The sequence below is a fragment of the Gossypium hirsutum genome, chromosome D08 (genome assembly GCF_007990345.1).
Source record: "Gossypium hirsutum isolate 1008001.06 chromosome D08, Gossypium_hirsutum_v2.1, whole genome shotgun sequence".
Taxonomy (NCBI): Eukaryota; Viridiplantae; Streptophyta; class Magnoliopsida; order Malvales; family Malvaceae; genus Gossypium; species Gossypium hirsutum.
The window spans coordinates 65,631,830-65,659,265 of NC_053444.1; the positions used below are offsets into that span (position 1 = coordinate 65,631,830).

The window sequence follows — 27,436 nt, forward strand, 5'->3', positions numbered from 1 at the left end:
AATTATATTTGCCTTTCAAATTACATATAAATGGAATTCTCTAATTCACCTGGGCTACTTGAAAAATAGTCTTGAATTGTAATTAGCGCAAAATCCAGTGCTTAAATGTAATTTTCCACTAATTGAACCCTAGTAAATGACGTCACTGGTTAAACCTCGTCAAAAAATAGAAAATTAAAAATAAAATATTTGCCTTTTTATCATCTCCAGAGACAAAGTTGCTACAAATTACTTTTTTTTTTATTCTTTTCAAATTTCTTCTTCTATTTAAAGCTGCTTCTTTTTTTTTGAGAAAATTCGTGGGATGAAGAAAGGCGATGGATCTGCTAAATCAGTTGGAGACAATTTTGGAATCTGATCCTCTCATGTGAGTTACCATATTTTGTTTCAAAAATTAGATCGTTTTTTAATTAACATTTATAAATTGATTATGTTAATTTTTGCATTATATCAGATTTCCTTTTTATTGGGTTATTAAGAAAATGGACGAAAATGAAAGAAATTGTTGTGAAACTTTCTTTCAAGGTAAAACTGTACAATTCTAATCATCGAAATGAAAATTTAAATTTAAGAATACGAGCTGAATATAGTTGAAATAAAGATTTTTTTTTTTTGCATTTGATTGAAATTTTATTTAGGGATTCATTTGTTGGGCTTTGGCAGTGTGTCTGTTCATTTGAGAACAAAAGGTAGAAGCTTTGGAATGTTTTTTTTTTTTTGGTGAAGTAGCTTTGGAATGTTTAAAATAAAAAAGTGAAACATTAGAAATTTTGATTTTAATGTAAAGCAATATATATTTAATTTTCTTGTAGATGCATATATATATTCTTAATTTATAAGATTTTCTGTTCTTGAATTCAGAGATGAAGTGGGGCTTATTCACCCATCTCAGTTTATCACTCTCAGCAAAGAGTGCAGTGAATCCAGTAATTCATCCTCGGATGGTGCTTTCAGACCAGCAAATACGAAATTTTGGAATAGAGATCATAAGTTGGGAATTTCCACTGAGATTCTTCTTCCCGTGTGTAAAGCTGCAAAAAGTGCATTTATGGATGCGATGAAACAATATAAGACACATGGTGACTTATCGGTTAATAAGCGTGAGGATAAGAACATGGTTTATGGCCATTCATCATCTTGCCAATCTTTTGAAAGTGAAGTCATGAAGCACAGTAGAGCGCTTTTATTGTTAAGCTGTGATCTTGGCACAGCTTGGAATGCCAGGTTTTTGTAATTCCCATTTATATCTATGTCTTTGCTTCTTCCATTAACTTGCAATTCGGATGCGAAATTCAATTTCCGGGAAGATGATTGGCAATTGTTACTCCCACTTATACCCTGCTACCAAATTCAATTCTCTGTTCATGGGCTAGTTTATTGGTTTTTCAAGGCTCGGTTTAAGTTCAATCTGACTAAGAATCAGGCATAAACTTCGAAAATGACCTAACCGAGCATTGAGATTATCTTTGCGTAACCACATGCTTAAAGTTTCAAAGCTCCTTATGCTTATGGTTATGGCATAGTTTTGCAAGTTTTATCTTTCATTATTGTTTCTTAGATCATGACCATAGTTTTTGTATCATGCCATTAGGAAGCTAGTTGTGTCGAAGAAGCAGCAGCTGCCAATGTTTACGGATGAACTTCACTTGTCTGCACTTGTTCTTTCTTATTCACATAAAAGTGAACAAGCTTGGAGTCACAGGCGGTGGGTGATCAAGATGATTTGTGAGAAATATTCGAATCTGCAACAGATCATAGCAAAAGAATCCGAGCTCGTTGAAAAAATAGCCGAGGTTTAATTAGCTTTCTCGAAGTAAATCCTTGATTTCTTTCTTTTCTTCTCTCTCAAGAAGTGGTTTACCTGAAAGTATTAACCTAGGGATTTCACTGCATTAAGCTGTTTGATTTCTCGTGTGCATCTTAGGTTGATAACCTATCAGAGTTCTTATGAATTTGTTAAAGATATTGTCATCTTTTTGTTTTTTTTCTTTGGTGGAATATATGTGTGTTTTTATTCATCGACCATCAATGGTTATACAATGCTTATGGGTCGAACTGCACTTAATGTAGTTCATATTTTTCTATATGCAGAGATCAAAAATGAACTATCGTGCTTGGAATCATCGCTGCTGGTTAGTTTCCTATATGACAAGAGAACAGGTTAGACGCTTAGATTATATGGATTATTGAATTGTTCTATAGTGTTGTACCACTATATCTAGGTCTCTTGCATTTATGTCCCCGGAAAAGCGAATAATTGATGGCTCTTGGCTGTATTTAACACTGATTTTTCAGAGGAGAGGCAGTGTTTTTTGGTTTTTAAATGCCAACATATTACGATTCAACATAGCATCCTTTTTTTAAGTTTCACATACATTGTCTTTTTTATGTAAATTTGAACTTTCAGATGCTTTACGAGTTAAAGAAATCCAGAGATTGGGCTGGGCTGCATGTTGCCGATAATTCATGTTTTCACTATCGCAGAGTAAGCTTCTATGTTTCAATCTAAACATATTTGTAGTTCAAAGAATAAAGGGAAAGTATATTATTTTACCTGTAGGAAATCCAAAATCTTCATTAGTTTAATCCCATCAAGTCAAGTATTAATTTTTTTTCATGTAACTTACTGTTCCTGGATTTGCAGCGGCTAATGCTCGGGATTTCAGAGAATAAACAAGGTGACGACCCTTCTTATGATGTAGAAAACTATCAAGTCGTGAAGGTAATTCCTTGGCAGACTCATGCAAATCTGCACTATCTTTTGTTGTCTTGGCTGATAAGAAAGAATAACGCATATGCTCAGGAGATGGATGCATTAGTCTTCCTTAATGCATTCTGAAACAATTTATCGATTATTTGCTTATTTGACCCCTTCAAAAATTTGTATTTGGCAGGAGGAACTTGATTTGAATGAAGCGTTAATAAAACGTTATATAGGGAGAGAGGTACGAGCTTATCTCCTAGTCTCTTCCTTCTTCAAATAAAAGACCATGAAGAGGGTTTCATACAGAATCAATGCACTTGTTCTTCGTAATTACATCATATTTACAGTCTATTTGAGCCAGATGACACTTTTTGGCCTAGTGTTATTTATGTAGCGTCCAATTTACGTATTCTTTCGTTCGATCCTTCAAAAAATTTTAGTTTATATTGTTCATCATTCACAGGCTCTCTGGCTTCATCGTCGTTTCCTGTCCCTTTGTTTGATACGGCATTTGATGACAACTACACATGGTATTTCATGCCATTCCACCAGCATGGATAACGAAATCAATATCTTTTTGGATAAAGAATTACGTCTCCTAGATTCCTGCTCGACAATTCAAGATACGGAATTCGAGGATTTCGAAGGACAAGCAATGTATTCAACAATGTACTTTCTATGGTTGATAAAGGTAATACAAATTTCGCTTAAATCACGGTTTAAACTCTTCTGTTATTATTATTAATTTCTGGAAGCAACTAATTGTATGCACATATCATACATCAGCAAATTCCTGAATTTAGGAAGATTGAACTTCAAGAAAAGCTAAAAGCAGGAAACCTGAAGAACATACTACATAAGACATGTCCAGAAAGATCTTTCCTTTGGGATGTTTTGGAATTATAGGGAAAGCTTGAGCATGGAGGAGAGGTTAAAATGTTACCTATTTTGTAAGATGTTCATCAATGTTATCCGGATTCGAGATGATTAACATTTATGTATGCAACTAATTGTATCCATACCATCTATTATGCTTAATCATATATAAATATTCAATCCAATCAAATTATACGTTGAACTTCATTCAACTTTGGTTTTGTAAATTTCTATTCAATTATTTATATGTTTACTCAATCATTCATACATTATTTATATGTTCAATTTCTTATATAACCAATCGTTCAATTATATGTTGTATATCTTCAAAATTAGTGATCATATGTCATATCATATATACGAAACATACAGTTCTGGTGTAGTTATATATGTGACATTTGTCACAATATTATTGGTTATTAAAATATTTTATTTAACAAGCTTACTATAGCTGGAATTGGGGTGATCATTAGAGATTCTATGGGTGTTTAGTTGGTGGAAGGGAAAAAGGTTTCTTGGCTAGCTTTACCCTTGAAGTTGAGGCTCTTGCCGTGCATGAAGGCATTCAACTAAGGACAAGGCATTCAATTGGGTGGAATCACCCCATCTTCCCAGATTCACATTCTAATCAGAGATGGATTACCAGCACCCCATTGACACTGATAATATACATCTATATTCAATTTGTGGGAAGTTATATAAAATTAGAAAACCACAATTTTTAATTGATGTGATATTTTAGAACTGTCAACATAAAATTCATACAGGAAACAATTTGAATTTATAATTATTTTATTTTCTAATTACTTTATTTTATTTAAGCATTTTTTTTTACTTTTTCTAAATTAAATTATTACCCTTTACCCACCCATCTACCTTTAAAAGAATAGTGATATAAATGCTTAACAAATACATTCAAGTGATCATTTGAAAAGTTATTGATTAATAAAATACGTTCTCTTTTACTCTCTCATTTTTTTCTTTTTACTTTCTTTATTATTTATTTCATAACATGTAAATCATTTTAAATACATAAATTAAAAACATAATATTTGTTCTATATAAAAAGTGAAGTAAATATTTTTTTAAAACCTCAAAATTATACAATTAAATAATTTAAGTACATAGATTATAATCAATTGGATCGTGTTTATCCCTAAATATCAATTTATGAGTGATCAATTCAAAAAAAAATTCTAAATACATCATATAGAAACAAATTCTATACATGCTCATAAAAATAAATAAATTAAAAAGATGAATATAAAAAGAAGTTATCGAGATTGATCAATTAGATATATCATCTAAAAGTAGATAACAAAAAAAGGCAAAAACTGATATTTAAATACACTTTATTTAATTTTACAAATGGATCGAGTATATCCCTACACATAAAATTGAAATAGAGTTTTGGATGTTGGGTTTTTCTTTTAAAAAAATTATAATTTTTTTCAAAATTAAAAATTATTATTTTGTAAACGTTAAGGGTTAAATTTATTGATTTTTTTTAGAATTTGAACTAAAATGATAAATTTTGTAAATATTGAAGGCTAAATTTGTTAAATTTTTATATTTAAAATCAAATTGATAAAATATATAAGCTAAATTTATTATTAAACCAATAAAAAACACATCAGCATTTTGATCAAATTTTAAACTAATGTTAACCTTACCAAAAAAATTGATATTAAATAGTTTAGTGATTAAATCAGAAAAATTAAAAGTATAATAACCAAAATAGAACACAGTAATAGTTCAGTTACTATTTCTGTACTTTACCCATTTTAATGTTAGAAAGGACTAAATCGGTGAATGACGACGTATAATGTTAGCTCTTGATATGATAAAAAAAAAATTTAAGGATCAAAATAAGAGAACTGTATATTTTAAGGACTAAAAGATGCATTAAGCAAAAAAAAAATTTAAAGCTATTGTACACGTGTTTTTCACGTGCCTTCTGAGCCACCTTCTTAACCGTGCAACAAAGCAAATGGATAATTAGAGAGAAAGATACAGAGACTCAGAAGAAGAAATCACAAGAAAAATAATAATAATAATTTCCTTTGGTTTAAGGGGAAAAAAAAAACTGATCTTCTTTCCTTATTTCCTTTTCATCAGAAATCAGAGAAGCAGAAAATTTCTTCTTCTTTATTAGAATCTTCCATTCTCTCTCTCTCCATCTGTCTCAAATTTCCCGCCTTCTTTTCATCTCTTCATTTGATTGTCTTCCTTGTTTTCGTTCAATTTTATTGAAGCCTTTTCCACGAAAATAATTCACTACTTTTTGTTTTCTTTTCGTTTTTATTCAATAATGTGGCTCATTGATCCAATAATTTCCGACTTTTTTGATTAATTTATTATTTTTTGATTAATTCTATTTGAATAATCAATAGAATTTTAATCAATTTATAATGGATCGTGTTGTCGGTGGAAAATTTAAAATTGGTCGAAAGATAGGAGCTGGATCTTTTGGCGAGCTTTACCTCGGTAAATCTCTTTCTCTCCTTTCTCCTTATTTAATTTTACTTTTTAAATTTAAAGTAATTATTCTGATAACTCTATTTTTTTTAATAGGGGTCAATACAGAGACAGGGGAAGAAATTGCTATAAAGATGGTTAGAGCCTTATCTTCTTCTCTCTCTCTCTTTTTTTTTTCTGGGTTAAACACATTTGATTAGTTAAATTTTTGTCAGTGATTTACTGATTTTAAATATCTGCATGTGATCGCCCGATATAAGAATGTTTTTAGAGATTAGTTTACATTTTTTTAAATGTTTGTATTACATACGGCGTAGTCGAGTTTAGGTTTTCTGTTTGCAATATCAATATTACCAATCGGTGATTTTTTTTTTCAGTGAAAATGTGACTTTGTATAATTTATTCTGAGATTTTCTGCTGATTTCTCAATGTCTCTTGTGAGTTAAAAGAGATTTATTGGATCGAAAACATGCCGTTAACTATGGTCAAGTTTTGAGTTGGTTACTATATTGAATAGAGTGGATTCTAAAATGGTAACTTGTGATGGATTGGAAAATGCCGTTAAAGATGAATGGATTTTTGGATTAGTATCTTTTTTGGGGAAATTTAAAGTTTTTTGATTCCTCAAAGCTGTGTAAGAATGACCTCTGTTGAAGGTCAGACGCGGGATACATAAAACAATTTGGTAACTTTCAAAAATGGAGCTACATACACTGAGATTTGCTGCTTCATAAAAGTACGTTAGATATTGCAATAATGCCATGCATTCTAGAATATTGAGCTTCATTTTCTTGCCGAAATGTTATAAGAAGTAATTTTAGAATATTTCTCCTGATTCCCTTCTTTAATCTCATTGTATCAAGCCTTTGTTTACCCTACATCTTCAGGAACCTGCGAAGACCAGGCACCCTCAGCTTCACTACGAGTCAAAGTTGTACATGCTTCTTCAAGGCGGAAGTAAGGTTTTGTTATTTGCTCTGCTAATTATTTATTTTTGTAAGTTTAATCAATTGTGAAGATATAAACTGAATATGAAATAAATTAGCTAAAGTTCATTGTTTATTTTGTCTTCTGTTTTTATGAAGCGGGAATTCCCCAACTCAAGTGGTTTGGGGTTGAAGGTGACTACAATGTTATGGTTATAGAGCTTCTAGGGCCAAGCCTTGAGGACTTGTACAACTACTGCAATCGAAAGCTCTCTTTGAAGTCTGTGTTAATGCTTGCAGATCAGTTAGTATGTTTACTTGTCTTGCTGGAGAAATTGTTTTTCTGTCTAAATTCGTGTCAAGTGTGATGAGTTCTTCTATTTGTGTTACCCTTTAGATCAACAGAGTTGAGTTTATGCACTCAAGGGGATTTCTTCACCGTGATATAAAACCCGATAACTTTCTGATGGGTTTGGGACGAAAAGCAAATCAGGTACTTGAACTAATGCAATGCTTTCACTTTCTAGTTATATGGTGGGCTGCACCGCTTTAAGATGCAGTGTACTTCATGCATGGTGACAATAGAGAAAGCAGGAACTTGCGGAAGTAAAACTTATTATATTAAATCTTTCTAATCCCGGTATATGATTCTTAAGATTATCTTATGAAGTTGTCTCATTGTTCGAGACTATACTCATTTTTATTGATGAATAGTTTCAGATTACAATAAGAGTACAAGAAAGTTTTTGTGTTTTGGCAGAATAAAAATTAATTCTCTTGTGCTTGCACTGTGAGCTTCAGTATCTGAAATGTTGTTACAAGCCTTAGATAGGGATCTAGTCACGGGATGATTTGGCTTGGTTTTCTGTGAGAACCTCTGGTGAAAAAATTATAAAAGAAAGAATGGAGCTCTTCAAAGGGGACTACCAACCTTGGAGGTCGAAGAGAGTGAGAGAGCTGTCTATCTCAAAGTTTAATAATTTTCTGCTTGCTTTTTCATTATATTTTGCCGTTCAAATAACAAGGCTAGGTTGACTAATTTAGACAGTACATAATAATAAGGATTCTAATCCCTTTATTATAGGACTTGACTAAAAGACATAAATAAGACTAGAATATTCTATAGAACAATTAATTGGTATTATTTTATATTTTTGCTTTAATTTGTCTGATCTTGATTGCATCCTTGATTCTTGCCTTTATTCTATTGATTCTTTCCATCCGTAACAAGTGTACTGTGCTTAATTGAGAAGTTCAAAGAGAGGAGACGTGCAAGATACTGTATTGTGGATGCGTGCTACTTGGTATACAAAGGGCCATTACTGAAAGCCTTGACTTGCTACTAACCATCACATTAATTTTGTATCAGGTGTATATCATTGATTATGGCCTTGCTAAAAAGTATAGGGATCTTCAAAGTCATAAACACATACCCTATAGGTATGCATTTGTCATTTGTTTCTTATCCACAATAGTGGCACAAGCTCTGGTTTCCTGCAGTTCAATTGATCTTCTATTTTTATCTGTTGTATGCAAAATGTTTCTATCTCAGAGGTAGATATTTGTAAACTAAATGCTTCTAGGTGATGGCTCCCCTTAAGAATGATAACATCTAACTGAACAGGCTAGAGCAGCGAGTCATCAGTGCCCTTTAAAAGTTCTTGAGCAGTTGTGGTATTTGACCTGTTTTTGCTTGCATTGTTTGTTGTTCCATTGCTTACATGCCGGTATAAAATGTCTAAAGTAATCACATTCTGGCGAGCATCTAGGAATAGTTTTAATTGTTTATTTGAGTGGTTGTTTATCTACTTAGTCTTCATGTTCAAAATTTGCTTCAACTTCTATGAATTTGCTATCTTCACAGAGAGAACAAGAATCTTACAGGCACAGCTCGATATGCAAGCGTTAACACTCACCTTGGAGTCGGTGGGTAAAGTGTCACCTTAGTCATTCTTTTATGCTGCTTATTGATCTGTGATCTGAATATTTCTCCATTTACCTGCAGAACAAAGCCGAAGAGATGATTTGGAATCACTGGGTTATGTGCTCATTTATTTCTTAAGAGGAAGGTAATAACATAAGCATTTTTCTTTTGTCTGTTGTAAGTGTTGATTTGAAATATATTGTTCATTAGTCACGTTCTTTACTTTTGTATACCGCTGGCATCAGCCTCCCCTGGCAGGGCCTGAAGGCAGGAACAAAGAAGCAAAAATATGATAAAATCAGTGAAAAGAAGATGGTAACCCCTGTTGAGGTATTTTAAGTTTCAACTTGTCACTTGCATATAGTGTACTACCTTACAGTTTAATGCATAGTGCACTCATACTGAATTCTGAATGTGATTCGAGCAAGGGTAGTAACTTTGAACTATCACTATGCTTCCCTTTTTTATAACTCATTACTTTAAAATGCAAATTGTACCTTTAGGTACTCTGCCAGTCATATCCATCAGAGTTTGTATCATACTTCCATTATTGTCGTTCATTACGCTTTGAAGACAAACCTGATTATTCATATTTGAAGAGGCTTTTCCGTGAGTTGTTTATTCGAGAGGGTAAGAACAAAAGACTTTGTTTCATTTTTGAAATACTCTTGTCATATCTCATTTCATACCGGAAGTTAGGAGCTTTTTGTATCCCTTGCAATGCCCAAAAATGTTTTCAAAGTTATGAATGGCCTAATCTCTGTGGGTCTAAACAAGACTGTTACTGTCAAAGGTATGACCGAATACCCATAAAGTGTTGTGCATTATAGTGGGAATAAATTGAAAGTTGGGTTGCTTTCTGGTTTCTTCCATTTGTGTTAGGGTGATTTAACTGTATAATAAACTGCATGTACATTGGTGGTGCTGTGCCATATTTGTATGTACCCAATATCTGTATGTAACTTACAAACCTTGAAATTGAACAAGGATTTATTTAGTAACGATAGTGGACAAAACGAGATGTGTCTGAACTCCTGTTCTGATGCATTTGAAACATGTGGTGAACACAGTTCGTTGTAGCAATATGAATAACATGTCTGAGGCTCGTTCTTTGCTAGCTTGCTTTCAAGATGTTGGAAACATGATATGTTTGCTTGCCTGTAGTATCACGAGAAAACATCATTTGCAAATAATTCTTTGGATGATGGTGGAATGCATATGGCCTTGTTTGATTCCTGAGGTGGTTTTATTTGCAGGATATCAGTTTGATTTTGTGTATGACTGGACCATACTCAAGTATCCACAGCTCACTGGTAGCTCCAGACAACGGGTCAGTGCTACGCAACCTTGAGGTGTACATTTCTCCTATCAGGATTATTCTTAATCCCTTTCTTGTGTCTTTCAGCTGTCTAGTGGAAAAGCTGCCTTAAATTCTGGAGCGTCTGCCGAAAGAACAGATAAGCTATCAGGTGTGCTCTGTTCTCTAGAGAGGCTTTTGGGAGGGGGATAATTTTTTTGTGATTAAAATGTTTGGACTACAAAGGATGTGTTTGATTTACTCGACTTATGCAATTTTCAATCAAAATTTTGTTGCTTGAGGCTTGGATATAAAACCCTGCAATTTTACAGAAGGCGATACAAAACTTTCTAGGTTACTTTGTAGAAGCAAATATGTTCTCCATTTTGTTGAGTGAATTCTAATGCATTTTCTCTCTTTTTCTTGCATGTTTCCAATAGCGGGACGAGAGCAACGAGATAAATCTTCAGGTGCCGTTGAGGTATTTACTAGGAAAAATGCATCAGGTGGTGGACATCTTAGTGATCCTTCAAAACAGAAGGTATCAGAGAAGGCATTGCCAACAAAAGATGAGGTTGGTGTTGACTGCAGTAAATTGTTGCATCGACTCTTATTTATTGTCTTTCTCCCCATTTCCTATATGTATCGGGATCATAGTTTTTGCTTCAACTCTTTATTGTTTATGCAGTACCCAAATCTGACATCCGTGTTTGATATGTATCCTGATATGAGTATGGTGATATAATCCTCCAAATACTTGGGAATTTCGGAAAAAATTGAGCATACCCTTAAACACATATCTATGCCTGACTCACACACAAGTCCAAGTAACATAGTCGGGGATCTACTTCTTGGAATAAATTTTGATGCATCTTTCCATGTCTTTGACCATTTCATAATCAGTACCCTAGAGTTCATATTTATTCTGAAGACTACTATGGATCTCTCATTTTCTCTTTTCCTTCCCAGGATAATGATTCTGGAAGGGGACGAAGTTCTACCACCCATCCTAGCAGCTTGTCCAAGAGAGCAGTTGCCTCAAGCAGCAGGCCGACAACCTCTTCTGTGGGGCCCAGCGATAGATCAAGTTGGCTTCTTTCAGGTAGTAGTCGCCTCTCAGGAGGCCAGAGACTCTATTCTGGGTCTGAGCCAAGATCATCTCTCTCCAAAGCTACAACTTCGCAAGCTATCCGTGAAGATCAGAATCAAAGCTTCGAGCACCATTCAAGGGTTACAGATGATAGAAAGTGATGAATGTTCCATTCGGTAAGAAAGACACTTCATTTTAACATAACCCTTTAAATTCCCATTTCAACTCGAACATATTTCGTACACACATAAACCAGTCTTGTCACAGCAATTCCATATTTCTCGATTGGAAAACATTATATATACAATTCTCTTACTCGTTGTCATGCTATGTTATCGTAGATTCATGAAAAGGAGGATGTGAAAATTCGGATACGGAAAGTTCCATCCAATTTGTTAATATTTATTCAAGGTAAGGCTGCACTGGCAAATTGTTAATATTTATTCATATTTTTGTCCGAACAGATTCATTCATTCTCATTCTTTTAATTTAGTTGCTTTCGCGTGATGCAATTAAATAATGTTATTCGATTTTTTTTCCTACAGCTTTTATATATGTATATATATTTTGAGATCATACTTTTATATTTATATTCAAAATTAATTACGAATATATGTATTAAGCATAAATATCAGAGGGAAATACTTCAAAAAGAATTAAAGTGAGAGCCATCTCTGTCTGTTTTAAGATTAGGGAATTGTTACTTGGCTTGTGAAAGGGGGGAGGGTGAGAACTGAGAACTTAGATTCAAGCTAATGTCGGATATTTGTAATTTGCATGATTGTTTTTAAATTTATATTTGTTTATTATTCACGTTAAGTTTGAATATTACTGTTTAAATTCAAATTCAAATAAAATAACCTTATTCATTCAATACTCAAGTTTATTTATAATTTTTTACACTTACAAATAACTGGAAATTATATTTAGATTAGGATATCTAATTTCATTATTTATTTATACTATTGTTTAAGTGTTTTACTGAGTTTGTGTCATCTTTAACCAAGTTACCAACGCAGTTATAAAATTATAGAAATGCCTTTTTGTAATTGAAATAAATAATATTATTTGAGAGTATTTTTAATCTTTTTTATTTAAAAAAATCAATAAAAATATGCATATGGTTGGATTTGAATCCAAACCAACTACATTACTCCGTTAAAGCTCTATGTTGATATATTTATACATTTTAATTTTATTTATACAAACTTTATTACTTTTACAAATTATATATCTATACTATTAATAAAATTTCTAATTGAATTGGTATCACGAGTCAATCGGACATCGATTTGATTAGGAAATTGCAGGAATGCTTTATAGTAATTAAAATGAGTAATATGATTCAAGAGTATTTTAGTTTTTTCATTGTAAAAAATTAATAAAAATGTGAATATGATGGGATTTGAATCCATGCTAATTGTATTAGAAATAGCCTATCATTTATCATTCAATTAAAGCTTTATTTTAATATTTTAATAGATTTTAATTTTATTATGCACACTTTACTATCCTTATCCGTTAATAATATAATTGATTGAGTTGACATTACAAGTTAAGTTGACATTACAAGTTAACTTGACATCGACTCAAAATTGATGACAACATCAAGATGTGCAATTTAATCTAAATTTTTTATTTTAATAACATATTCAATATATTATTATTAATTAGCTTCATATAGTACATTTTATTATTTATTATATGTTATTTTTAAACATACATTTGTATTATGAAATTGTGGCTTTCACACATACGCATTTGATAGGATTTCTTTAAAATATTGAATTTTTTCACTAACTTGATACCTTTTTGATGTGCTATGAAAAAAAGACAATACATTGATAAACAATTGGAGTGCATTTAATATTCTTACTATGATATATTTACCTATTTCAATTTTCTTTTCCTCACAAGTGAAATTATTTTTTATTTTAATTTCCTACATATTGCATATGTGTTATTATTATTAGTTTCAAATCTTACATTTCGTTATTTATTGTATGTTATTTTTAAACATACATTTGTGTTCAAAATTTGTGATTTGCACACACATACGTGTGTGGTAGAATTTATAGTATTAATAATATATTTGATTGAGTTGGTGTCACAAATTAACTCAATGCCGACTCAAAATTGATAACAATACAATAATAAACAATTAAATATATATTTTAATTTTAATATCATACATATTTCATGTGTAATTATTATTAATTAGTATCAAGTCATACATTTTATTATTTATTGTATGTTATTTTTAAATATACATTTGTGTTCTATATTTGTGATTTCTACAAGCATGCGCGTATACTAAAATTTCTCATTTAGAATAAGCATATTATATAATAAGGTTAATATATGTATCTATTTTAAATTTATAACATAAAATTATTGTAATATTTAAATTTTAATATTATTTGAATATAATACAAATATTCATGTTTTTCATTTTCATTTCTACTTCCATAGTTTTTTTTTTAGTTGGAAAATAAATAGGAATATGCTAAAAAATGTTACAACTTTTTCCTACTACAAATTAATCTTCAAAACTCCGTTTTTAATTTAGTAAATCATTCTCAAAGAAAAAAATAAATAAAATTAGATATTACGAATATATAAATATCTTAAATAAAAATATTAAAACGTGATAAAATATTACATAGTATTATCTATATACAAATATATTAAATTTTATTTATATATATAAATTATTAAAAAGATAAATCTTAAAATAACACATTAATTTTGATTTAGTATACAATATTATACATGAGTTTTGATTTTATGAAATTATACACATGAAATTATAATTTTACTTCAATTGTAGCATGATACTTCAATTTTTGTTTAATTATACACATTTATAAAAATAAACTAGTTCATTATTTTCATATTTGGTAAATTTAATTATTTTTATACATAATAATTTAAAATGATATAACGCTAGTAAAGATGTCAGTGGTTGTGAAAATTGAATTAATACTAAAATTTCATGCATATAATTACACAATATTAAAATTCATGTGTCACGGTGCAAAAATATGGAATAGAAATATTAAAATTCATGTATCAAATTGCACATTAAATCAAAACTCATATATATTTTGAGATTTATCTCAATTATTAATATATTAAATTTTATATAAGATAAACTATTTTATATAGTATTACAACGTTACAAAAATATAAAAATATGATTCATATATAAGTGAGCACGAGTTTTTTGTCCAAAGATTGAACATGATATTAATGCCAATTGAAAATTTAAATACAAATATTTTATTATTTCATAGTAGTTCAGTCAATCAAAGATAATAATTTTTTTTCTTTTTGATAGATATATTTAGTCAATAATGAATTAATAAATATTGATTAAAACTGGGTTGAGCCGAATCTGATATAAAATAAAAAGGTGAAAATATCCAGCAATTCTTATTAAATTAATTAATTTAATAAATGTATTATTAAAAGGATTTAAATAAGGTTAAATTTTAATAAAGCTAACATAATTGTTTAAGAAATGGTTTAACATTTTTTTAAAGTTTTTATAGTTTTGTAAATGAAATATTTTATTTAAAGTTGAACTGCAAATGGAAATTATTTTTCGTGTTATTTTCAAACATTAAATGTTAACTTGTTAAATTTTAGTTTTATTTGATTTTTTTAATAGTATAAAAATTAAATTGATCTATTTACTAATAGAAGGACTAATTTGATCTAATCCCTATAACAGAGTGACTTGTAAGGTACTTTTTCCCAAAATAAAAAAAAAATCGAGTTGCTGCTCCAGACCGGTTCAAGTTTTTCCCGCCAGACCGGTTATTCAGTTATTTTCAAATTCTGCTTCTATTTTTCCCCCCTCAACTGTTACTTAAATCTCTGCAATTTCTTAGCTAATCTCCCTCTTGAATCGCATTGGTCTCTTTTTCTACATTAATTAAAATAAAATAAAATAATTTCATTTTTCTTTCGTTTTCTCTCCTCCCAATCAGTTGAACGTCAAAATAAAAAACGGAAAAATAAGAAAAAAGATTTCGTCTACCTCATTAGATGAAGATCTAGAGTTTTCCGATGGTTTCTCTGCTCCGAGTCGGAGTTTTTTCAATTCACGTTTTTGATTAATTATTTAAAATGTTATTCTGAACTTAAATCTGTTCATTTCTGCAAGCTGGTTTTGGTTATGCGAAGAAAAGAAAATGGAGACTGTTGCTATTGGAGATATTGCGTGTTTGGATGCGGAGCTATTGCAACTCCAGGAGATGTCTCCCTTAGCTCTCAAATCCTATCCTGACTTCACTCAAAAGCTTTTCGAACAGTGGCTTTCTCTTCCCGCGACTCACAAGCTGGTACTTTTTCTTTTTTAATTTCTGTACCTAATTAACGGTGTTTGATTCGATTCGATTTGTGCTTTGATTACTCGAATTGAAAATAATTGATTTTATGATCAGTTCATTGCTCGTTTATTCGATGACAAAAATTATTGCCTTTAAGAAAAGTAGTTTGCTTTTGTGATAATGATTGTATATCTGATGCAGGATCATTTTGATATGTGTTGTGTGTGTGAAGGCCATATTTCTAGAAGAAACTAAGGTAGTTTAATGGATTAGATGGATTTGAGAGGAATTTTGTGACCTGAGATTGTTGTTTCTGTAGAAGTCTCTGTTAAGAAGTGTTGTCCAACAAAGGTCAAGTTTAGAGTTCGCTGTGCAAATTGATTTTTAAGTGGAAGTTCAACGGTCTTAACAATATCCGGAGTAGCTTGTCTAGTCTGGAATCATGATAACATCTATGTTGTTTTGTATTTATATATGGAATCCCCCCCCCCGTCTCTTCCCCAAGTGTCTTTGAAGCGCAGCATATGGAATTAATATATTTGTTAAAACCTCCCTCTGAGCCTAGGAGTGGATGGGCATCATTGGTTAATTTTTGTTCCTTGCTAGGTAACTTCATTGATTAATGATGCAAAGGCGGGTAATCCCTTGAATGTTCCTGGAAGCACTTCATCTGGAAGTACTGCCACAAGCAATACTTTACCCTCCATGTTTCCTGCTGGCAGTGCTCCTCCCCTTTCACCAAGAAGTACATATGGTTCCCCTCGAATAGCAAAACAAAGGGCTGGTCCTTCAAACTTGGGTTCTCCACTGAAAGTAGTTAGCGAGCCTGTGAAAGAATTAATACCACAGGTTTGGATCCTGTTTAATTGATATGATATGTTTCTTTCTCCATTTTTTACCTTGGTAGTGTTTTATCTGCCATATTTGCCTTTCTATTCAGAAATTTGGTGATAACTTGTTATATTGATTCTTGAAAATGCCTCAGTTTTACTTTGAAAAAGGCCGTCTACCTCCAAAGGAACTAAAAGAACAATGCATATCTCAAATCAGTCAGTTTTTCTGTGGCCACCCAGATGGGCTGCAACTGCCTGGTAATATGCATGTACGCATTGCTGTAACCAACATTTCTTGAATTCTTCTGATATTCCTGTTTACTTTATATTTATGTATATCAGAATTCAAACTAGTGACCAAGGAAATCTGCAAGCTGCCAACATCTTTCTCCACATCACTTTTCAGAAAAGTTGATGTTAACAACACTGGTTTTGTTACAAGGTATACTTTTTTGTTCGTGGAAATGGAACAGCTATGTTGTCATCTAAGATCCATCACATCCTTTGTAACTTCCAGGATATGTCTCTGAAAAATATGAGAATTCATATTTTGATTCTTTTCTGTTTTGAGGTGCCCTTCATGCTGGGCCTTGTTGGATAACTATGTGTTTTAACTTTAAATTACTAATGGTGGTTATAAGCAGAAGAAAATGTTTCTTAGAATCAGATTCCTAACCTTTTAGTAGTTTTCCTTGTAATTGATTTTTAGCTGTGATGTCATTTTGATTATTTTATGTTGTTGCTTTTATTGAATTTTCCTCATTTTCTTTCAGAGATGCTTTTATTGATTATTGGATCAACGGCAGCATGTTGACAATGGATATAGCAACACAAATATTTACAATATTAAAGCAACCGGATCTCAAATACCTCACTCAGGTCTTAATGCATTTTTGAGAGTTTAAATCAACTATAATATTGATTGATAGTCAAGTAGTTCATGTTTAAGCTTAATTTCTTGTGTTCTTTCCAATCTGACAGGATGACTTTAAACCTTTACTCCAAGAACTATTGGCAACTCATCCAGGGTTGGAGTTCTTACAGAGTACACCGGAGTTTCAGGAAAGATATGGTTTGTTTTCATCTGTTTGATAGCTTTTGGCTGTTTTTGCACTTCAAATGGATTTCTAAGATGTTAGATTTTTTCTCTTTCCAAATTTCCCCCCTCCTTATAAAATATCTAAGGCATTTGGACACTGACATTGAGTTGTTCCTGAATGCTTCCTTCATTAAATACTGGAACCACTAAGATCTGAACTCACAAATTCTGATAATCCATCTGTTTTCATGTGAATTTCTATGATTGCAGTTCACCCTGTTTCTTTGATGAAGTTGTTCTGTCTCTGATGTGTTTGGTAACGTAGAATGCTATGCTAAATATTATTAATAAAACGACCGTAGCATAGAAAACAGGATTTTTGTTTTGATTTGCAGTATAGTCTCTAGTTTCAACGGCTTAACTTCCATGTTTCAGAAATGCTTATTTTAGGATGATGAATTCATTCAAGAAATTCTTATAAACTACTTTGCAGTTTAATGTGAAGTAATCTTGTCATCTTCTGATTATATTAGAATGAGTGATTTGTTGACAATTTGATGAGCATATGAGATGTTGATTTTGGAACGTATTGTGTATAATTGTGTCAATGAAAATGAAACCAAAATATCTGATCAATTCATGCGTTTTAGCTTAGTGTATATTTGTCTTAACATGGCAGGGGCCTTTTCCCAGTCTATATGGTGTTTATTACTGCTCAGGCAATTAGCACAAATTACCAACTCTCGGTTTTTATGATTGTTTGCAAGTCTAGATTGTCCATGGTGCTGCTGAATACACCATTCATTTTTATCTAATGTTGCTTGTTTGACATTTCTTTTGTTGCACATTGCCAGCTGAAACTGTAATATACCGAATATTTTACTACATAAATAGAGCTGGGAATGGTTGCCTCACTCTTAGGGAGTTGAAACGTGGAAACTTGGTTCATGCCATGCTACATGCTGATGAGGAAGATGACATTAACAAAGTTTTGAGGTATATGCTTGGCTTGAATCTACTTGAATGCATGGAATAGGAAACTGATTTTGTTTGCTTTCTAATTCCATAAAATCAACAAGAAGTTTGTATAATTGCTTTTTTTTATGCATGCTTAATATATTCTCTCAGATACCAAATCTTTTTACGTTTAAATCCTTTTCCCTTCTTTGGAAAAAAAATCATATATACAGGTACTTTTCATATGAACATTTTTATGTAATATACTGCAAATTTTGGGAGCTGGATACAGATCATGATTTCTTGATTGACAAGGAGAACCTTATCAGATACAGTAACCATGCTCTTACCTACCGGATTGTTGATAGGATATTTTCTCAGGTTTGTCCAAGTCAGATGATATTTTTGTTCTTTGCTCCGAATCGCATTTTTCCTGCAGAAAGAAGATTTCATTTAATCGAATGTTGTTATTCAGCTCTGTTGTCTTCTATCACTTTCTCTTTTCTTCAAATTAGATTTATTTTCATTTTGAACTCTCACTCATGTTATGATTTCATATCATCTTAGGTTCCAAGAAAGTTTACCAGTAAGGTAGAAGGAAAGATGGGGTATGAAGATTTTGTTTACTTTATCCTAGCTGAGGAGGACAAGTCATCCGAGCCTAGCCTTGAGTATTGGTATATATTTTGTGCTCTTTCTCAGTAGACTCAAGGATATTGCAGTGGATTTTGTGAACTGATTGTTAATTTCAATGCTCATCTCATTGTATTGAAGTAAACACACCTTCCATCTTTCTTATGAAAAATCTTTACTGAAAATGTCCCCCAAAAATACTTGAAAACAGCTTCTTTTTTCCATACTTCTTATCAAAAAATTCAGAAAGATCTATCAGAAACTATTGGCTGGGGAATTAGTCTTGATCAATCAAATTTAATGAAAAAAATAAAGGATGTTACTGATTCATAAGCAGCTTTATAAGTATTTGCATTAGAATTTTCTGCCCCTGCGGTCAAGAGGGTTAGAATGATCTCATTAAGACTGCATTTCCAATCCTGAGTTTCCTTTTTTTTTCTGTTGATTCTTGGCTAGATTTTTTTTCAGTGTTTTTATATCTTCTAAGTTTCATTTTCATGCTTTTGTTCTCTTATGGAATGCTTTCACATAGTTTAGCTGGGTGGGGAGGGGAATCATGCCATTACTAGCCAGTAATTCAGAATTTTTTTTTCTGTAGGTTAAAGTGTATAGATTTGGATGGCAATGGAGTTCTAACACGTAATGAAATGCAATTTTTTTATGAGGAGCAGTTGCATCGAATGGAATGCATGGCGCAAGAGCCTGTGTTCTTTGAGGACATCTTATGTCAGATAATGGACATGATTAAACCGGAGGTTTGCCATTTTATCATTGTTCCTTTTTTCTGTCTCTTTAGTCTTGTGCATATCCGAGTGTGTTGCGCGGAAGCGTGTGAAAGAGTAAAATTATTGTACTAAAAAATCACACTAAGTTCAATTCCCAGGAAAGAGAGGTGAATCACGAGGATCACTTAAGTACCAAGTCTTTCCTAGCCAGAATATCCCTCTATCGTAATTTAATAGCACAATAAATCACTACAATCACACTCACAAAATATGAACATTAAATAGTAAAGAACACCAAAATTTAACGAGGTTCGGCAAATCTTGCCTACGTCCTCGGGCACTACCAAATATATTTCACTCCAAAATACAAGTGAAACTTTACAAATAGGGAGAGAGAACAATGCCTTAAGTAGAGAATGGCAAATGTGGGATGATGAGAATGAGCAATGGTTGGCCTATTTATAGTTGAGATTCAAGGGCCACCTTGCAAAGTCACTATTCACTTAGGGACCAAAAATTGCTATTTTCCCATGCCCAACACCAAATAAAATATTTGGTGCCCATAACTTTGACCTTTCCAAAGTATGGGTAGGTATGGGAAAGGTATGGGCAAGGTATGGGGTATGGGTATATTCTAATAATCTCCACCTTGAAGATTTGATTAGGATAATCTTATCTTCACACAATTCTTTCTGCTTTTGACAACAATACTTGATAGTGCCTTCTTCAACTGTTAAACTTGCAGGATATTAATCAAGTTCAAACAATGTTCGAACTTGGTTGCTGTTACCACATTGGTCATCATATCTGCGGGATTATCTGCAGTCTTGATCTTCTGAAGACAAATTTTCCCCTCTTCAATAATTTCCCGCACAAAATGGAATCGTACGTCGATATGTTTTGTACGTGCATGATAGACTTGATTCTTTGCTAAATGAATAGCACTTTGACTATCACAATACACGTTAATATGCTCCTGAACCAACCCCAAGGTTTTAGCCATACCTTGTAACCAAATAGCCTCCTTTACAGCCTCTGTTACAGCCATGTACTCGGCTTCTGTGGTTGACAACGCAACTGTAGACTGTAGTGTAGACTTCCAACTTATTGGTCCTCCAGCAAGTGTAAACACATAACCGGTGGTTGATCTTCGCTTGTCCAAATCACCGGCATAGTCAGAATCAACGTACCCAATAACACCTTTACCAAGTGTATTATCCTGCTTGAACAGTAATCCAACATCCACGGTCTTCTGAATATACCGTAGAATCCATTTCACAGCTTGCCAATGTCCTTTTCCAGGATTATGCATATACCTGCTCACTATACTAACTGCCTGTGAAATGTCGGGTCTTGTACACACCATTGCATACATCAAGCTACCCACTACATTAGAATACGGAACTTGCAACATGTATTCTCGTTCCGTATTCGTCGAAGGAGATAGTTGTGCAGAAAGCTTGAAATGAGAAGCCAACGGGGTACTTACAGGTTTGGTCTGCTCGTTCATGCCAAACTGCTGTAGTACTTTCTTCAAATACTGCTTCTGAGACAAGCTAACTCTGCCATGAGCTCTATCTCTACATATTTCCATGCCGAGAATCTTTTTAGCTTCTCCTAGATCTTTCATCTCAAACTCGAGATTGAGTTGAGTCTTCAATCTTTCAATCTCAACTTTGCTCTTAGATGCTATTAGCATATCATCAACATATAAGAGCAAGTATATGAAAGTTCCTTCTTGTAGCTTCTGAAAATACACGCAATGATCAAATTTACTTCTTGTGTACCTTTGCCCTTTCATGAACTGATCAAATCGCTTGTACCACTGCCTCGGAGATTGCTTCAATCCATAAAGCGACTTTGTCAATTTGCAAACCCAATTTTCTTTTCCAGCAACCTTGAATCCATCTGGCTGAGTCATATAGATTTCCTCTTCCAAATCACCGTGTAAAAACGCGGTCTTCACATCAAGCTGAACTAGTTCAAGATCATATTGCGCAACCAAGGCTAACAAAATCCGAATAGACGAATGCTTCACAACTGGAGAAAACACTTCATTGTAGTCTATTCCTTCTTTCTGAGCATAACCCTTTGCTACCAATCTAGCCTTGTATCGAATTTCATTTTACCAGGAAATCCTTCCTTCTTTGCATATACCCATTTGCATCCAATTACCTTCTTTCCCTTGGGCAGTCTCACCAACTCCCAAGTCCTATTTTTATGAAGAGACTGCATTTCTTCATTCATAGCTTGCTTCCACTTTACACCATCAGAGTTACTTATTGCTTCTGTGTAAGTGGAAGGAACATCATCATCTGCAATTGGAAGTGCATAGGCCACCATATCGTCAAAGCGAGCAGGCTTACGAATCTCTCTTCTTGGCCTCCTATATGCAATTGAATCTTGTTGCTGTAGAAGTTCTTGGGTCGAAACTTCTTCATCATTTGTTCTTTCAATATTAGCTGGATCATCATTAACCTTTTCAAACTCCACCTGCTGCAAAGTACTACTGGTTTTGTCATCCTTTTGTGAATCCTCGTTCTTCATCATGGTTGATTCATCAAAAGTTACATCTCTACTGAAAACAATCTTCCTTGTATCAGGACACCAGAGACGGTATCCTTTTACACCACCAGTTATACCCATGAATAATGCTTTCTTTGCTCTTGGGTCTAACTTAGATTCTTTTACATTATAATATGCAGTGGAACCAAAAACATGTAAAGAATCATAATCAGTAGCAGGTTTACCAGTCCACATCTCCATCGGAGTTTTTCCATTTATTGCAGCTGATTGCAATCGGTTAATTAGATGGCACGCATATGTAACTGCCTCAGCCCAAAATTCCTTGCCCAATCCAGCATTGGACAACATACATCGAACTTTCTCCAGTATAGTCCGATTCATGCGTTCTGCCACCCCATTCTGCTGTGGTGTATCTCGAACAGTGAAGTGTCGCACAATGCCCTCATCTTGACATACTTGTAGAAATGGATCATTTTTGTACTCAGTACCATTATCTGATCGAAGTCGTTTGACCTTTCGACCAGTCTGAGTCTCCACCATCTTCTTCCACTTCAGAACTGCATCCAAAACTTCACTTTTTCTTTTCATTAGATACACCCATACTTTTCTTGAATAATCATCAAGAAAAGTGACAAAATAGTGCATACCTCCCAAAGAAGCCACTTTGGTAGGTCCCCACACATCACTGTGAACGTAGTCCAGAATTCCTTTCGTATTGTGAATTGCTGAACCAAATTTTACCCTCGTCTGCTTGCCCAGAACACAATGTTCACAGAATTCCAATTTGCAAGAATTTGCACCTTTCAACAAGCCTTGCTTCGCAAAGTCTGCAAAGCTTTTTCACCAGCATGTCCCAATCGCCTATGCCATAACCTGGTAGCCTCTGAATCTGCATCTTTCGCAGAAGCTGTTGATGTTGATCCAATAACTGTACTTCCATTTAAATAGTACAAGTTATTTCTTCTAGTGCCTTTCATCACCGTCAATACCCCAACTACTACCTTTAGTAATCCATCTCTCAAAGTGATTGTGAACCCTTTAGATTCTAGGGCCCCTAATGAGATGAGATTTTTCTTCAAGCTGGGTACATAGCGAACATCTGTCAGAACTTGGATTGAGCCGTCATGGTTCTTCAATTTGATTGTACCTACACCCATTGTCTTACAGGCACTATCATTGCCCATAAAAACAACTCCACCTTCTAGTTCTTCAAGACTAGAAAACCAGTCCTTATTAGGACACATATGGTAAGTACATCCCGAATCCAATATCCACTCATCCGTTTGACATGCCATTGCCATGCCAACCAAGCTAAAGTCTGACTCCTCATCATGCTCCGCTACACATGCATTAGAAATAGACTTGCCCTTTTGTAACTTAGGACAATTCTTTTTCCAATGCCCTTTCTCACGACAAAAGGCACATTCATCTTTGGCGGGTCTCCCTTTGGACTTACCCCTTCTACCAGGTTTGCTGCTGTGTGAACGACCTCTTACTGTTAAGACTTCTGCGGTTGTATCTCTGTGATCTCTTTTATCTTTCTTTCGAGTCTCAGATCTATACAACACACTACAGACTGCATCAAATGTGATCGTGTCCTTCCCATGAAGCAATGTGGTGGTAAGATGATCATATTCATCAGGAAGGGAATTCAACAATAATAATGCCTTGTCTTCATCTTCAAATTTCTCATCCAAATTTAGCAAGTCTGCTAAAATTTTATTGAATGAGTTCACATGGTCATTCATCGACATACCGGGTGCATACGTGAATCGATAAAGTTTCTTTTTCATATAAAGCCTATTTTCAAGACTTTTCGTTAGAAACTTTTCTTCCAATGTATCCCACAGCTTCTTCGCTGATGTCTCCCTCATGACGGAGTACTTCTGCTCTTTGGCCAAACATAGGCGGATTGTACCACACGCCTGTCTATTGATCTTGGCCCACTCCTTGTCATCCATCTTGTCAGGTTTTTCTTCAAGGGCTATATCCACCTCTTGCTGACATAAGACATCCAGGATCTCACACTGCCACATACCAAAATTATTGGTACCGTCAAATTTCTCTACTTCAAATTTTGCATTTGTCACAGTAGTCCTTGCTGATGACGATGCTGCTGCCATTTTTCTCCTCAATCCCAACTACTGTATACGTGAACAGTACCGTATACGTGAATAGTGCCGTATACGTGAATAGTACTGTATACGTGAATAGTGCCGTATACGTGAATAGTACCGTAAACGGTCGTATTCCCCAAGTACGAATTTGGCTCTGATACCAATTGTTGCGCGGAAGCGTGTGAAAGAGTAAAATTATTGTACTAAAAAATCACACTAAGTTCAATTCCCAGGAAAGAGAGGTGAATCACGAGGATCACTTAAGTACCAAGTCTTTCCTAGCCAGAATATCCCTCTATCGTAATTTAATAGCACAATAAATCACTACAATCACACTCACAAAATATGAACATTAAATAGTAAAGAACACCAAAATTTAACGAGGTTCGGCAAATCTTGCCTACGTCCTCGGGCACTACCAAATATATTTCACTCCAAAATACAAGTGAAACTTTACAAATAGGGAGAGAGAACAATGCCTTAAGTAGAGAATGGCAAATGTGGGATGATGAGAATGAGCAATGGTTGGCCTATTTATAGTTGAGATTCAAGGGCCACCTTGCAAAGTCACTATTCACTTAGGGACCAAAAATTGCTATTTTCCCATGCCCAACACCAAATAAAATATTTGGTGCCCATAACTTTGACCTTTCCAAAGTATGGGTAGGTATGGGAAAGGTATGGGCAAGATATGGGGTATGGGTATATTCTAATAGAGTGTGTTTCTGGAAATGGATGATGTCCATCCCTGCTATGATCTGCTTGTAATTTCAAACTTAAGATTTATGCTGGTATAATAATACAATAATTGTCTGGAAGGCAGGTTTCTGGAAAATGTTTAGTTCGTGTCTTTTCATCTTCATCTTGAAGCAGGTTATCCATGGCTGCTTTACAATTAGATCATTTAATCAGATTTAACCCTCTGAGCTAATTATAATGTGGACCACTTTTTGCTATATGCTGGTTTGGACCATTAGGAGCTGAATTTTTATTGAATGTTGTGACTTGTCATTCGTATACACTCACTACACTACTAATGAAGATAAAACTGTTTTACATGTTTGACATAGAAATATTCTTGTTCGTAGGATGACAGCTGCATCACGTTGCGTGACCTAAAAGGTTCTAAACTTTCAGGAAATGCTTTCAATATCCTTTTCAATCTCAACAAATTCATGGCCTTTGAATCTCGCGACCCGTTCCTCATTCGTCAGGTAAATGTGACACGTGAACTCTTATATATTTACTTGTTTGATATTTACCTTCAAAAAGAAATTGTATTTGTATACCATTTGCAAAGTTTTACAAGCTTTGGATAACAGGAACGTGAGAATCCTACATTGACGGAATGGGACCGTTTTGCACATAGAGAATATATTCGGCTTTCAATGGAAGAAGATGTCGAAGATGCCTCTAATGGAAGTGCAGAAGTTTGGGACGAATCACTTGAGGCTCCCTTCTAAGTTTGAAGGGTACGTATGGATTACAAAGATTCGGGTGTCAGTATTGGAAATGAATATGTTTAATTTTTTTCAGGATACTTGTAATATATATATATATATAGTTTTTGCCTTGATTTTTATGTCTCTATAGGTGCTATAGAAGAGCACAACACATTGCTACTATGGTGAGCAATAGAAAGAGAATGCTGTTGCCTTGAATGGGCGACGAATATACATCGGAATTCAATATTGGTGGAAAACTTTTGAGCTTGGCCTTGCATGTGTAACTCCCGACGTGTGTGTATGATTTGACAAAAACACGATGACTCATGCAATTGGAGATCCAGCTTTATTTAACCAATTTTCACATGAACGAGTTTTATTCCGGTACGTGATAATTGAATCCAAGATTAAACAAGCTCACTAAAAATTCAATTCCTATTTTCCTTCACGGTGTCCTGGTTGGTTCATTTAATAGTTCAAATATGCTATGGTTGATTTTGTGTTAGCTCTTGAATTTGTGTCGATTTGGATCATGTTCATCTTGGAATATGTTTTATTTATTGATTTTAATTTTTGTAACGTAGGTTAAGTAAATGGTGTATTTGTTTTGGTGGTAGTAATTGGTGTATTTTCATTTGTCATTGAATAAAAAGGTGGAAATTATTATTCCAGTGTTATGGATTGAAGAGTCATTGAATTATCATTTATCAGCTGGTTTGATTGGGTGGAATTTATTATTATTCTAATAGTTGTCATGGTACTACAGTTTGATTAGATGTTTCATTAAAGTAGAAATTCAACGGAATAGGTACTCATTTTGTTTAATTTTACTATCATATTTTTATTTATGTAAATACATTAAAATACCTTAAAAACATATTTAGTACTAATAATTGAATCTAGGTGCAATTACTTGTAATTGCACATATTTAGGTAATCATTATAATTGGTAGGTTCCATCATATTAGATTTAATTAGAGTAGTCTAATTACATTTTTCAATTTTTAAGGGAAGAGTGAAAATTAGAGTAATTATGTAGATAATAACACCCAAATTTAATTTTTTAAAATTATTTTTATACTAGTTCAAAAATTATATTATAAGCATGAATACAAATGAATATTTGGAATGATTATGGTATAATTTTTTTATTATATTATAAATTCTAAAAAAATATATTATAAAAAATAATTTGTACTATTTTATAAAGTTATGACTAAAAAGTTTATTATAAAAAATAATTTACATGCTATAAAATTGTTATAATATATTTATTTATAAAAAATTATGATCAAGAAATATGGACTTAACTTATTTATATGTCCATGTTATATATTATAAAAATAATATACTTATTTTTTTTGAACAATCTCATTATATGTTCTAATCATATTTGCTCTTTTGAAATAATGTCTAGAACTACCCATAACCCTTCCCCAACCCATAAATAGGAGGGTAATACGCTTCAACGCACTCAAGCCCATATTTTCCTGCATTGGCAACAATGTTCATGCCAATCGAGCTAAGAC

At 33.1% G+C, this 27,436-nt stretch overlaps 3 protein-coding genes across 5 annotated transcripts; all 3 read left to right on the forward strand.

Moving 5' to 3' along the window:
- Positions 1-225: 225 nt before the first annotated feature.
- Positions 226-3,787, forward strand: LOC107899174 (protein prenyltransferase alpha subunit repeat-containing protein 1-B). Of its 2 annotated transcripts, XM_016824804.2 has the most exons (9): positions 226-367; positions 862-1,224; positions 1,592-1,793; positions 2,092-2,160; positions 2,408-2,485; positions 2,645-2,722; positions 2,895-2,945; positions 3,168-3,395; positions 3,491-3,787. In XM_016824804.2, the coding sequence occupies exons 1-9, from the start codon at positions 318-320 to the stop codon at positions 3,608-3,610; spliced, it is 1,239 nt and encodes a 412-aa protein (XP_016680293.1). In that variant the 5' UTR covers positions 226-317; the 3' UTR covers positions 3,611-3,787. The 2 variants fall into 2 exon arrangements, with proteins under 2 accessions (XP_016680293.1, XP_016680294.1); XM_016824805.2 differs by lacking the exon at positions 2,895-2,945.
- Positions 3,788-5,578: 1,791 nt separating this feature from the next.
- Positions 5,579-11,960, forward strand: LOC107899176 (casein kinase I). 2 transcript variants are annotated; one of them, XM_016824806.2, is made up of 15 exons: positions 5,579-6,067; positions 6,155-6,195; positions 6,946-7,015; positions 7,144-7,292; positions 7,382-7,477; positions 8,354-8,424; positions 8,849-8,910; positions 8,990-9,053; positions 9,154-9,238; positions 9,412-9,538; positions 10,165-10,238; positions 10,314-10,377; positions 10,646-10,779; positions 11,175-11,471; positions 11,637-11,960. In XM_016824806.2, the coding sequence occupies exons 1-14, from the start codon at positions 5,992-5,994 to the stop codon at positions 11,454-11,456; spliced, it is 1,395 nt and encodes a 464-aa protein (XP_016680295.2). In that variant the 5' UTR covers positions 5,579-5,991; the 3' UTR covers positions 11,457-11,471; positions 11,637-11,960. The 2 variants fall into 2 exon arrangements, with proteins under 2 accessions (XP_016680295.2, XP_040954814.1); XM_041098880.1 differs by lacking the exon at positions 5,579-6,067 and having other exon boundaries at positions 6,946-7,020.
- Positions 11,961-15,256: 3,296 nt separating this feature from the next.
- On the forward strand, positions 15,257-26,578 carry LOC107898148 (serine/threonine protein phosphatase 2A regulatory subunit B''beta). The gene is made up of 13 exons (XM_041098879.1): positions 15,257-15,644; positions 16,239-16,481; positions 16,618-16,723; positions 16,808-16,907; positions 17,239-17,344; positions 17,447-17,537; positions 18,359-18,500; positions 18,695-18,842; positions 19,029-19,138; positions 19,693-19,849; positions 25,551-25,676; positions 25,785-25,934; positions 26,056-26,578. Exons 1-12 carry the CDS (start codon positions 15,495-15,497, stop codon positions 25,923-25,925), a joined length of 1,620 nt encoding a protein of 539 aa, XP_040954813.1. The 5' UTR covers positions 15,257-15,494; the 3' UTR covers positions 25,926-25,934; positions 26,056-26,578.
- Positions 26,579-27,436: the final 858 nt, after the last annotated feature.